This window comes from Parambassis ranga, chromosome 22, assembly GCF_900634625.1.
Source record: "Parambassis ranga chromosome 22, fParRan2.1, whole genome shotgun sequence".
Classification (NCBI taxonomy): Eukaryota; Metazoa; Chordata; class Actinopteri; family Ambassidae; genus Parambassis; species Parambassis ranga.
The window spans coordinates 20,135,854-20,148,486 of NC_041042.1; the positions used below are offsets into that span (position 1 = coordinate 20,135,854).

General features: G+C 41.4%; 1 protein-coding gene across 1 annotated transcript; it reads left to right on the forward strand.

Moving 5' to 3' along the window:
* The first annotated feature begins 1,761 nt into the window (after nt 1-1,761).
* On the forward strand, nt 1,762-10,406 carry lrit3b (leucine-rich repeat, immunoglobulin-like and transmembrane domains 3b). The gene is made up of 5 exons (XM_028396074.1): nt 1,762-1,910; nt 5,678-6,052; nt 6,130-6,212; nt 6,410-6,700; nt 9,961-10,406. The coding sequence occupies exons 1-5, from the start codon at nt 1,762-1,764 to the stop codon at nt 10,404-10,406; spliced, it is 1,344 nt and encodes a 447-aa protein (XP_028251875.1).
* Nucleotides 10,407-12,633: the final 2,227 nt, after the last annotated feature.

Here is a 12,633-nt window from a genome sequence, read left to right on the forward strand (position 1 = left end):
TTTCATGAAAACAAACACAGCAATAACAGTTGCTGTGTTGCTGAGTGAGAACCTATCACGCAGTTTGCTGTATTTAAGGTTTGTAAGATGTGACTCGACAGTTAGACAGTTAATCTGTAGTATGTCAGAAATCTGGGCCCTACAGTAGCTGTAAGGTTCACAATACTGTTTCATTTTCAGTTATAAACTACTAAAATATCAAAGTTCAAAGTTTGGGTTAGAGGACTGGTATAGTGCAGATGATCATACCTATTGGTTAACTAGTGAGCTAATCTGGAATTTGTTTCTTCTTCATGTTTTAGGTAATTTGCCCAGTGGCTGTGATATTGTGATTTGTTACTCTGAAACTGAGGCATGGGATTACATGTTGCTTGCGGTGTAATCCCAGCTAATCTGGGATTCACTGTGCCATGGACACAGTCTCAGACTGGATTGCACTGGGAATATGAAGATTGATAAAGCCTGAATGAGGCCAGAATTTGTTTGATGAAGGATGTAAAGATGTATCTGCTGGTCTTGGTTCATATTTTGCATTCCTCCTTGCTGGGAGTCAACTCCTGCCCGGTCTTGTGTGCCTGCACGCCTTGGAACAGTGGAATAGCAGAGCTCAGGTTGAGTGAGGTTTTATTTTCCATTGTCATTCTTTTTGTTTCCTGTGTGTAATTATCTGAAACGTACTTATCACTTGTCTTAACACGGCATCTCATTTTGCTAGAAAAAGGTAGTTTAGACTGCTCCAGAGTGCAGTTTTTGTAATTAGCATTCAAAGGACCAGGACTACCGATGCTGGACATAAGAAGTGTTGAGTAATGTAGTTATTTAGTAGATCATATTCCATTACATACTGCTGATTCTCAAAATAAATACATTTAAAAAAGGCTCTTCAGTTGTGTAGGCTGACAATTTTGTAATGGAATAAACACATTTATTTTAAGTAAAACAAAAACAAAAGAAACACATGTTAATGGTAATTTAATTAAGTCTGAACATTTAAATATTTCTGTTTTGAAATTTTCTTAAGACATAATTTTCATTTTATTAGGCATATTAAATACATAATTAATTTTAAAAATTAATGTAATTTTATTACTAAATTATACCATATTAAATTCATTTAATTTTTTAAAACATGGCATATACAGTTAAATTTGCCCACAAACAAAGAAATGATCAGTCTATAATTTCAGTGGTAGGCCTTCGACTGCCACCCAATCCACTACGCACCGGCCTCTTATGGTTCCTCCCACCAGAGCTGAGCCCATGGGAGGACTTTTCTAGTCAGTGGTGTTCAAGTCCGGGTTGAGTTGCAACTTTTTACATTTTACAAGTCATCAAATTTGCATCTTTAGTCAAACCTATGTGACTCGAGTCCACACCTCTGCTCTGTGGCATACCCATGTTCCATAATAATGATGCATGCTCTTCAAAAGTGTAACCAGTGTTGCATTTCATTACAGAAAGGCATCTTGGAATCACCTTGTGTGCCAGAGCTCTCCGATTTTAGAGCACTCGAAGTGCTCGGTTTTTCACGTTTTTTTTGTGTTTCCCTCCTGGTGAGCCTCCATGATTGGTGATCTGTTCGCCGTGCATCCACAGAATGCAGAGGCACGCGAAAGATTGGAAGTGTACAGAGCCCCTCTGATAACATAGTCAAAAAATAAATAAATTGTGGCCACAAATTATATATAACTTGCACAAGAAATACTAATTTGTGGCCACAAAATACTAGTTTGTTCCCATAAAATACTAATTCATAGCCGCATGGGAGCGGGCTGCCCGGCCAAGAAGCACCCTTTCTGGGCAGCAGGGAGCAATGATCGTCCCTCTCCCTGTCCATCGTGTCACTTTAACTCCCCTAATGGCTCTCGATCATTGCTCCCTGGTGTGTCCTGGCTGGGCACTGCTCCCCTGTGCTCCTGGAGCTCCCATGCGCCCCGTCAATAACAATACTAATTCATGGCCACGAATTAGTATTTCGTGCAAACAAATTAGTTGTTAACACCTATTAAGTAAATTCTAAGTAAATGCTTAACTCAATAACTGTTTCAGACATAGCTTCAATGTGCAGATTTTGTCAACCTATTGGTGGTACAACACTAGCAGATTATTATATCAAAATAGGTATAGGTGTAGGTATAGGTATACAGATAGTAATATCTATTACTGTGTGCCACCATCATTTTAACCACAAAAATTATATCACTGCTTCACTGTATTCCAAATTACACCATCAACTGGACTGTTCAATGTTAGAGAGAAGACTACACAAAACAGATCAGATTAACAGATTAGAAAACACAATTTTTTTTGTTACTGACTTGTAACAGTAACAGCACACTTCAGTCCTCCGTAGACTCCACTGTTTCTTCATATTGGAATATGACAGCTAGTATGCTGCTAAAAGGCTTTACTAGTGACACACAGTTTGTCTTGTTATATGTAAATACTGATGACTAAAGACTGATCCTGAACTTACCATCTGTTTCCAGATTGTTCTGCCAAAGATATCACTTTCTGGCTGACTGCACAGAGCCCCACAAGTGACTTGCAGCAGATGTGTAGCATATCTTTTTAACGCAGAGCTGTCTGCAGCTGTCGGCCTTACCCCGGACGTGTCCATGAAACGGGTCCTAATTATTATAATACACAAAATCTGTTTCGTTGCATACACAACTGTATAATTTCCTGTGTTCAGCTTTAAGTTTAGGGACTCCACCCCACCTTTCTTCTTCTCTGGTGCCCCCTAAAAATGATGGCAATCCTTCCGCCTCTCTCTTTTTGTAGTTTTTGTGTGGGACAGGTGCGTGCCTTATTTTCTGATATAAACAAAAAAAAGGGAACACTTAAACAGCACAATGTAACTCAGAGTCAATCACACTTCTGTGAAATCAGCCTGTCCAGTTAGGATCAACACTGATTGTGAATCAGTTTCAGCTGCTGTTGTGCAAATGGAACAGACAACAGGTGGAAATGAGAGGCAGTTATCAAGACAAGCCCTATAAAGGAGAGGCTCTGCAGGTGCTGACCACAGACCATTTCTGACTCTAGCATAAACTAAAGAAAAGAAGGACTTGAACTAAGGTAACAAGGTAACAGAGAAACATGGTGTCAAGCTAGCCAGGGTACAAACATGGCTACAGACACATGACCTGAAAAGACACAGACAACAAGACACAGGTGAAAGCAATCAGGGCAGGCAATCACAAAAGGCGGGAAACACGGGGGAAGTAAAAAAACAAGGGAATACCATTGACGGTAAAAACTATGGACAGAGCTTCTGTGATGTCACCCGTTTGTTTCTGGAGAGCCGTTTTGAGGCTCGGTGGGAGGTTCTGACCGCCGCCATGTTGGCAGCGTCACGTCTACCAAAACTCCAAATATGGACAAAGAGGGGGAGCACGAGCGGGGTTTAGGGGGGCGGGCGATCGTGGAAGCAGGAAACTCACGCTGTGATACGTCAACCGTCTGTCACTCAAGCGGCAATGCCCATAATTATGCGTAATTTTAAGTCAGAATACCATTGAAACAAGTGAGTTGTAAAAAAATTCACCCCCCCTACAATTGACACTAGAAGAGAACCTATCATCTGAGACCAGAATGGTTTTTTGTACCAGGCTGTAAACATGTTTATTTCTGCTGTGAAGTCGGCCATTTTAACATGGGAGTCTATGGGAAATTACTCGCTTTTGGAGCCAAACCCCAGCAGTTGCGGTGTGAATTACAAGTTTTGACACTTCCGCATGGGCTTCAACTTTGAGCCCCGAAGGCTGCCGCTTGGGGAATACACAAGGAAGACAGGACTTTTAAAATAAAACAGGAAACAATACTAAACCACAGGAAACAAAACACACTAGACAGCCAGAAACAAAACAGGGAACATCAACACATCCAGGAAAACCAAACACTACAAAGATAACAAGGCAACAAGGAATGGAATCCCAAACATGGAAATAATCAAGAAACAAGAACATGATCTGTTTAATTAATTGACCAATTTACGTATTTGTGTATTTATTTATGTATTTATTTGGAAATGCAATTTTTGAAAATTAAAATTATGGATGTCCTACAACCAGTCAATTAACTGAGGCGTGACATTATAATCCAACTATTAAACGCTACTCTGATTGGCTGAGGCAAGACGTTGGCTCTCCTCAAAAACTCGTCTTTCAGTAAGCTAATTGTACATCCACTTGTTTTAGCTGAATTTGCTGTGGCTATGACTCGGCCAATGTTTAGCTAACGTTAGTAATCACTTGTCTTTTTCTGCTCGTGCAGATGGACTCATTAAGATTGATGACACAGCCACAGAGGGCTTCATTAGGATGTGTGCATCAGAACATCTGAAGCATGCACCACAAAGATGTGGAGGTGGAGGACTCAGCCATCTCTCAGGACTAGAAGTGTTTTCAGTACAGTTACTGGTTGTTGGCAGGTGTACATGTTTTTAACAGTGACTATTAAAAATGAAGATGGAAGGAATTGAGTGGGGATTGAATTGATTTATTTGTAAAGCATAACTGTAACGTTAACTAGTTCCAGAAGGTGGAGGACCTGTTAACTGTACCAGTGTATTTTCCTGTAGCTTCATGTGGATGAATGCTTATTCTTATATGCATTTCCAGTTATGTGCTGCTGAGACAATCAAATGAAGCTGCAGGGAAATTAACTGGAATGCTTAGCTTCTAAAATGGCACTACAGTAATGCACAGATTAGTAGGCCTATAAAAACGGTGTCAAAAATGAATTAAAAATGTATGTACAAAAGATGTCTACAACAACCTAATTTGGACTAGAATTAGTCCTTATCCAGGGGTACTGGGGACATTAAAACTGGACATTCAGAAGTAAAAAAAATACGACATCTGGCGTGACTTAAACACGCTGCATATGTCTCGACATGTGCGCACACAAACACACACAGTTTACATAATCAGGGAACTGTGTTTATTCACTCAAGGCTCATTGTAAATTTAGTTAAGCAGGTGGTAGTTTTAATCAGTCTAAATAGCCACAGCATTAGTTACCTTCTGACTAACAGGTTTACCACACTACTGTAATGTAGGTCAAGGCCTCGCTGAGACACTGTGGTGTTTTCATATGTGATATGTCAAAGAGCAGAGTTTTTCCAGACAGCACAATAACAAAAATGCAGCTCTGTTAACTGATTTTAATGGGTCATATAAAATATTTCAAAATAACTGCCAAATCGACACAATCTTGACAATAGCAGTTGCAATAGACAATATGCAGCACATAAATTACATTGCATGAAAGTAGTTACTTCCAAACACTGGTCACAAGCATATTGTATCTCAAGCAAAGTACAAATACTTCAGAGAGAATGAGTTTAAATGTTAGATTAAGTTGTTGAAGGAATGAACAAATAAGTCATTTTCTTGCAAAGTGGCCACTTTAAGTCTGTTTTGCTGGACAGAGCCAGATAAGTAGTTTAGAATTAAGGAATGGCCTTTACTGACATTGTGCTTCACACTGGTATTTTGGCAGTTGAGTGTTGGGAAGCTAAACATATAACAAGCATTAAACAAACACAATCATGTAAAAGTATTTCATGTGTATGGCAAGCTCATGCATTGAAGTGCATAACTGCATTTAGAAGGTACCCTACATGCCTGTGTGATTATCCAGCTTTCAATAATTCTGTTTAACTTGGCAGGCAGGTGCAGTGCAGTGATCCTGGAATCTCAGCTGTTCCCATTAACGTACCCGCTGACACAGTCAAACTTCGTCTGGAGAAGACGTCAATCTCCAGAGTGCCACGGGCAGCCTTCTACAACTTGTCAGAGCTGCGCTTCCTATGGCTGACCTACAACTCAGTAACATCCATCCACCCTAGCAGCTTTGTCAACCTGAAGGCCCTGCGGGAACTACGTCTGGATGGGAATCTCCTGACATTCTTTCCCTGGGAGGGGCTCAGAGACATGCCCCGCCTCCAGACTCTAGGTCTCCATAACAACCGTCTGTCTAGCCTTCCTGCCCATGCTGCTCTTTTTCTTCCAAATATCACCTACCTTGACCTGTCCAGCAACAGGTTGGTCAATTCTACATGAAGCTAATAAAATCAAGAGGGCTGTCAGTGACTATTATCTGCCTCTCTCCTGTGGCCAGGCTGACTATATTACCTGCTGAGCTGCTGGACCTTTGGTTTCCCTTTCCACGACAAGGAGAACCAATACAAAGACGGATTTTAGGTAACATAAGTTACATATTTGCCACCTGCTTTATGTGCAATATGGTATTAAAATGCTTTGGAAACGTTATGTAAACATTATGGATTACACGGATTGTCATGTCACCTCATTGACCATCCAGAGAGCCTCTTTGTTAATGAATAATACATATTGAACAGACAACAATGTAAACAAGTCAAATTATCCTGGACACCTAGGTCTCCATGACAACCCCTGGTTGTGTGACTGCCACATTTCCATGCTGACATCCCTGTCCATGTCCCTGGGGAGTCCTGTAGTTCTTGTGGACCAGGTCCTGATGTGCAGCAGGTCTTTGGGTGAGTCAGGGATGTTGACCCAGGCTCAGCTGTCCCACTGTATGAGGCCTTCGGTCCAGCCTGCAGCCACCAGGGTGATCTCTCCACTGGGAAGCAATGTTATCCTTCGCTGTGATGCCACTGGCTACCCAACACCAACACTCACGTGGATCAAAACTTCAGCCTATTCTGGTAAGCAAGTAAGGGGGATTAATGTCACTCACATTCAAGCACCAGTCAAATCACATTAATTTCCCCTACAGATTGTTGCCAACAACAAGACCTCATAGAAGATCCTGAACAACTTCCCAGGACTTTGGAGAGTTGTAAGTAAAGGCTGTTACATACTCCATGAGAACAGAGAAATTTGCACTCTCAGTGCTCAGACAGGAAAATCACATTGTTTACTTCACAGAGCACTGGTTTTGGAGTTCTCGCAACTTGCTCTCAACACCTCCTGTGAGCAGAGCTTTTTTCTTGGTTGTGTCCTTGAACTATTGTGTGATTGGTCAGAATTTTGGAGATAGTGTAGTGAACGCAGAAAGTGGAAAAGCTTCTCCATGTTCAGCATAGAATCCACACATTCCAGAGGTCAAACAATACTGTCTGCCAGACCTGTTGTACAATCTCCCTCCTCCTCCGCTGTAAACATGTTCATCTAAACTGCTACTTCTGTTGTCGTTCAGCCACAAAACGTTGTGTGTGTGTTTGAGTGTGAGTGAGAGAGAGTGAGCACTCGTGCTGTGTGCTGCAGTGGGAAGAGTCCATATGAGGAGTTCTGCACATATGTTTCTCGTTAAGTAAGAAAAGTCCTGGCTGAAACAAACTTTGTTTTTGTTCTTGCCACAAATTTCTCTGTTCTTGTAGACTATGTACCAAAGTCCTGCACCTCTTGAAACAACACAATCGTGAGTATTTGTAGGGAGAACTCAAACATGCCTTTGTGCAGTATAACCTACTTAGACAGAAAACAGGAACCTGGGCCTAGAACCAGTATGAGGGGGTGTACTACAAAGCAAGATAAGCTTGTTTGATCTGCTGAGCCTGAGAGTTTGCAGGGTTATGACCGTGGTTCTCTCAAAGACAATCTATTGGACCTAAAGGTACTGTACCTGCAGATCAGGCAAATACCTTGTTACACAATCTGTATTGTGCAAACGGTTTGAGTTTTTTAATTAGACATGTAGAATCTAGTAGCATAAAATAAGTTTAGAGAAAGATCACGATTGTAAAATTAAAGCTGCAAGCAGCGATGATGGGCCCTCGCACCCCTTGCAGCCAGCGCCTCCCCTATCGTCCCCTGACCTCTCTCCCCTGATACTGGCACGAGCTGTGGTCAGCAGGGCAGAAGAGAAGAAGAAGTCCTCCGGCCAGTAGGTGGCACAGTGACTGTAGCATATCAATGCATGCAAAGTCAGATGTCCAGCATGACTGTAAAGATTCATCCACATAGGATGAAATATGAGGGAGATACAGCCACAAAAAACATCTATTTCCTGTGCGTTAGTGAAGGTTCAAATTCGTGGTAGCACCACAGCCAGACTGTATGACGAAGTGCTGCGTTTTTGATAACTTTTTGTCCCTAATGCCTTAAGAGTAACCAGTCCAATTTTCAGGTGGCTTAGACAAATCCCCTAGGAGGAGTTTGTAAAAGTGCGGGGAGTGAAAAATGCAAACTGCACTTCCTGTGCCTTTTTAAAGGATACCTCCAAGAGACTTTTTTCCTCGTCTAGAGGTGATACATATGTGTACCAATTTTCATGCCTGTAGGCCAAACAGGGACTCAGATCTCATTCTAGTGGGTGCTGCTAAGCCATGTGGCCCATGACCGCATATGATGATAAGGTGATATGAAAAGGTGCACAGGGGCTGATGTCATGATAGAGTAAGAGGCAGGTAAGATTAATAAATCAAGAAACACAGCAGCTTTCTCTATGGCAGCGAAGGGTCATATTCGTGGCGTTGCCCCGCCCACATGGTGTAACGATGTATCGATCTGCGCTTTTGATTACTTTTGCTCAGCCATACCTTCAGAACCATGTGACAAAATCTCAGGTCTGTCAGATTATTTCCCTAGGAGGAGTTCGTTCAAATATGAGGTGTGGAACATGGAAAATTAGCCTGAACACAATTGATATTGGCAGTAGGTGGCGCTATGAGTGTATCAGCTCATTAGCATATCAAAATGTTCAAAATGACAGCCTAAGCATGCCTGATTTTTTTCATCCACATTGGATGAAGTATGTGGGAGATACAGCCACAAATACATCCATTTCCTGTGTGGCGAAGGGTCAACGTCGTGGTGGCACCACAGCCAGACCGTATGACAAAGTGCTGCGTTTTTGATAACTTTTGGTCCCTAACCCCTTAAGGGCAAGGGCACTAATTTTCAGCCCTATTGAGCAATTGCCCAATTGCCCCGCTGCAGAGGCATTTGGCCACGCCCGCCAATTGCGACTGTCAAGTCACGATTTTCATCGGGGGACAAATTTGGTGTTCGTGCTCGGGCCCTAATAGTGAGATATCAAGCATGTTCAGGGGTCAAATGTGCGTCGAATGACACAGAAGAAACATAGGGAATAATAATAAACACTTGCATTTCAATAGGGCTCTTGCACGTTTCGTGCTTGGGCCCTAATGAGCTTTGGTTTGATTGTGCAGCAGAACCACATATTACACATGGTGGCCTAACTGTACTGTTTGTAACTGTTTTAGTATCTGTCTGTGATGATGAATGAACTCTTTAAATATTTCCCACTAATAATTTTGGGGGTTTCACATTCCACCCTCTTGGACATGATCAATGTCTATAATAACAATAATCATGTTAAGAAGTTACACATTTTTTATATAAATTAAAACAATAAATGTCATCAAGTTGATGATGATTCTCTGTCATCCATGTCATATTTGTAGAGACGATTGAAGCAAGGCATCTGGACTTGTAGAGTTTTCTTGAAGACGCAGTGGACAACAACATCAAGTTCACCCAGGAGGACACCAGGGACAACAATCTGGCCTTGGACTGCACAGTACACATTGAGGAGGACAGAAGCCTGTGAAAGTGTACATGAAACCCACACACATGGTCCCGTACCTGCCCCCTCCGGTAGTCTCATAGTCGTCAGCCAGTTTTTAGACACACCAGACACAGACAGTCAGACCAACAGTCTAAGGTTCATATGGAGACATTTAGAGCTATTGTTGGTGAGTTTCACTCAGACTCACCCACTGAGGTCCTTTACCACATCTAACCATGATTCACCACCGAATAGTTAGAACTGATGAAGCTGCTTGGGTGAGCAGCAAAACATCTTAAAGAAAACGCTACAAGTTCAGATGCCTTGCTTCAATCATCTCTATAAGTCATAAATGCCCCCTTTTTTCTTTTATTATGTTCACCCCTATGGACAGCCCTTTTTGGAAAATCTTCACACCTCTTTATGTTTCAGTTTTACAGGAATCTCCTAGAGTGGGTGTACGCTGGTCGATAATTAGCCTTAATGGTTTATCGTACAAGGATGCTGGTGAATACCGCTGCCAGGCCCGGAACATGGCAGGAATATCTGAAGCCCCAATTAAACTGAAGGTTATGGGAGTTAGAAGAGTATCCCGTCTTCCAAAGAAGTCCCAAAAGACAAAAGACTCATCCAAATTGTCATCAAAATTCAAGGGACCTAACCAAATTCTTGTTACTTCCAGTGCAATATCAATGAAGGATGATCAGCTCACACCACTATCCAGTACACCGCTAACCAAAGTGTTGCAAGTACGCAGGTACAGTAAAAAGCACAAAACAAACTTACCAGATACAAAGAAACAGACTCGGACGTCAGTTACTATGTCAGAGCCCTCTGTCAACTCTACAAACATTCTGCAGCCAGACAGAATTGTGTGACATATTATTTTCTAAGCTTTCTGTTGTATTCTGTATGCAATTTGTAAAAAAAATGGCACTAAAACTTGGATATGATGCTGTTTCCTGAAAGGTTTGTTTGGGTTTATATAAGGAGTCTCAAAATGCCACACTTTTTTATGAAGCCTTCTTATTGTTTCTCTCATATTTGAGTGTCAAAAACCTGGTTTACTGCTGTTCGGCCTTATATCTTTTGTCTCTCTCAATCAAGACCAGGTGAAAACAGCAATTATTAAGTAAACTGTTTGTTTTGAACTTTGAAAAAAAAAAGAAACAAGTCTGCATTCTAATGTCCTAAACCAGCCACCAAGACAATGTTGCCATTGTATGTCTCTGCAAATCCCAGGCAGGTACATTTCGTACATTTTCACAAGTCATATCAATTTATCAATACTTTAGATGTCGCTATGTCTTTTTAAGGAATTTCTGAGCTACCATTCAGTCTGCAGTGAGATGTATATTAAATGTTCTACTACATTCAGTTGTGTTTGATGTATAGTCTTCTAGCCATTCTGACCCACAGTCTTTTGTTGGGTTTTTGAACTGTGCTCTCACAGACTCCTGTACTGTTGCCACTGTGGACTGATATTCTGTGTACCAACCCTGGTTCATATTAAAATCTGTGATTATTTCTTACTGCCTGTGTCTGAGATCTGCTTCCGGAGTCCTGCCACAATGGACACAATGTGAAGGTGAAGGTGGGTGAAGTAGACAGCATGAGACCAGCATGAGACCACCAAAAAAAATCATGACTCGTGTCTTGGTTACTCCTGACATCTGTATGACAGGGATAGTACCCTATCATACAACTGGACAACAGGAGCAACCAAGACACGAGTCATGATTTTTGAAAACAGCAGGACAAAGTGGAACATAGAAAATGAAAACAACTCATGAAGTTGCAAGGCACCTGACAAGGATTGAACCTGGGTCTCTCGGTTTAAGATCATTGGACTGATTCTACCAACACTCATGCACCCTAACAATGACCTTAGAGGGACTGTTGGGTGAACTTAAGGGCTAGTTGTCAGGGTAGTAGTGATTTTACAGGACCCAAATGCAGACACGAGTGCGAATAGGGGTTCAACAGAAGGTGAGCTTTTATTTAAAGCCAAAGTAAAAAAAAACAACAAAAACAAATCAAATACAAGAGGAGCCAAAATGAAGACAAAAAAGAGGAGCAGAACAAACTAATAACCAAGGTAATTCTGGGGAAGGACAGGAGGATGGAACCACACAGGAGGACTCAGGGACCAGGAAGAACATAGATGACATGACACCAGGGTAAACAGGCAGACAAACCGACAAGAACAAAGGGGAGCACAGGACTTAAGTAGACAAGGGAGACAAGACACAGGTGAACACAATCAGGGCGGAGCAGGTAATCACCAAAGGCGGGAAACCACAGGAAGTAAAACACAAGGGAATACACAAGGAGGACACAAGACAACTACAGACAAGCACAGGAGGTCAGACAGGACTGGAAAATATTAAAAATAACTAAGCACAGGACTAATACAAAGACAGAAACAGGGAACAAATGACAAAGAACTCAGGATCATGACACTACCATGGTCAATGATCATTCATATATGGTACAAGCACAGTGTTTTATCTGCATCACATATGTGATGCTATGTGTTCTCAAGTGTGAAAAATGTTTTATCAAGTGTAATGTCAAGTGAAGGTCAAAGATAAGGGTGCTATAACCTTTATGAGGTTATAGCACCCTTATCACCCTTATATTGGTTATGTCTTATCTCTATGATACTGCACAAACAATAAAGACACAAAAATGCTTATGCTCTAAATGCTTTGACCCTTTAGCTAAGGAAGCTAAAGTTAATATAGAGGAAGTGTTGGATAAAAACAACAGAGAATAAGTAAATATATAGAAAGCATTGCTTTCATTACAGGATATTTCAGGACTGCTCTATGTGAGTACACAGAGCAAGGGGTGAATACATAAGGGGGGTTTTAGAATGCTTTCCGTCATTATCCTCAAAATGTTTCATAGGATGTCTTTGAGAGGTGAGACTTGGCCTTGCTGCTACTGTGCTAAAGAAAAACATGAATATTTGCACATAGTTAATCCTTATTGGTGGTGCAACACAGTGCAGCTATTGTTTTGATTTTCTGTTTCTGTTGCAATAACATATGTTGCCCAAAGTCTGGGCACAGTTGCGTGCCTAACAAAAGTGCTATTCTC

Coding starts and splice junctions, on each gene's coding strand:
- lrit3b (XM_028396074.1), top strand. CDS start 1,762: ATGGGAGCGGGCTGCCCGGCCAAGAAGCACCCTTTCTGGGCAGCAGGG. Junction 1,911..5,677: donor TGGCTGGGCACTGCTCCCCT/GTGCTCCTGGAG, acceptor TTAACTTGGCAG/GCAGGTGCAGTGCAGTGATC. Junction 6,701..9,960: donor CAAAACTTCAGCCTATTCTG/GTAAGCAAGTAA, acceptor TTTATGTTTCAG/TTTTACAGGAATCTCCTAGA.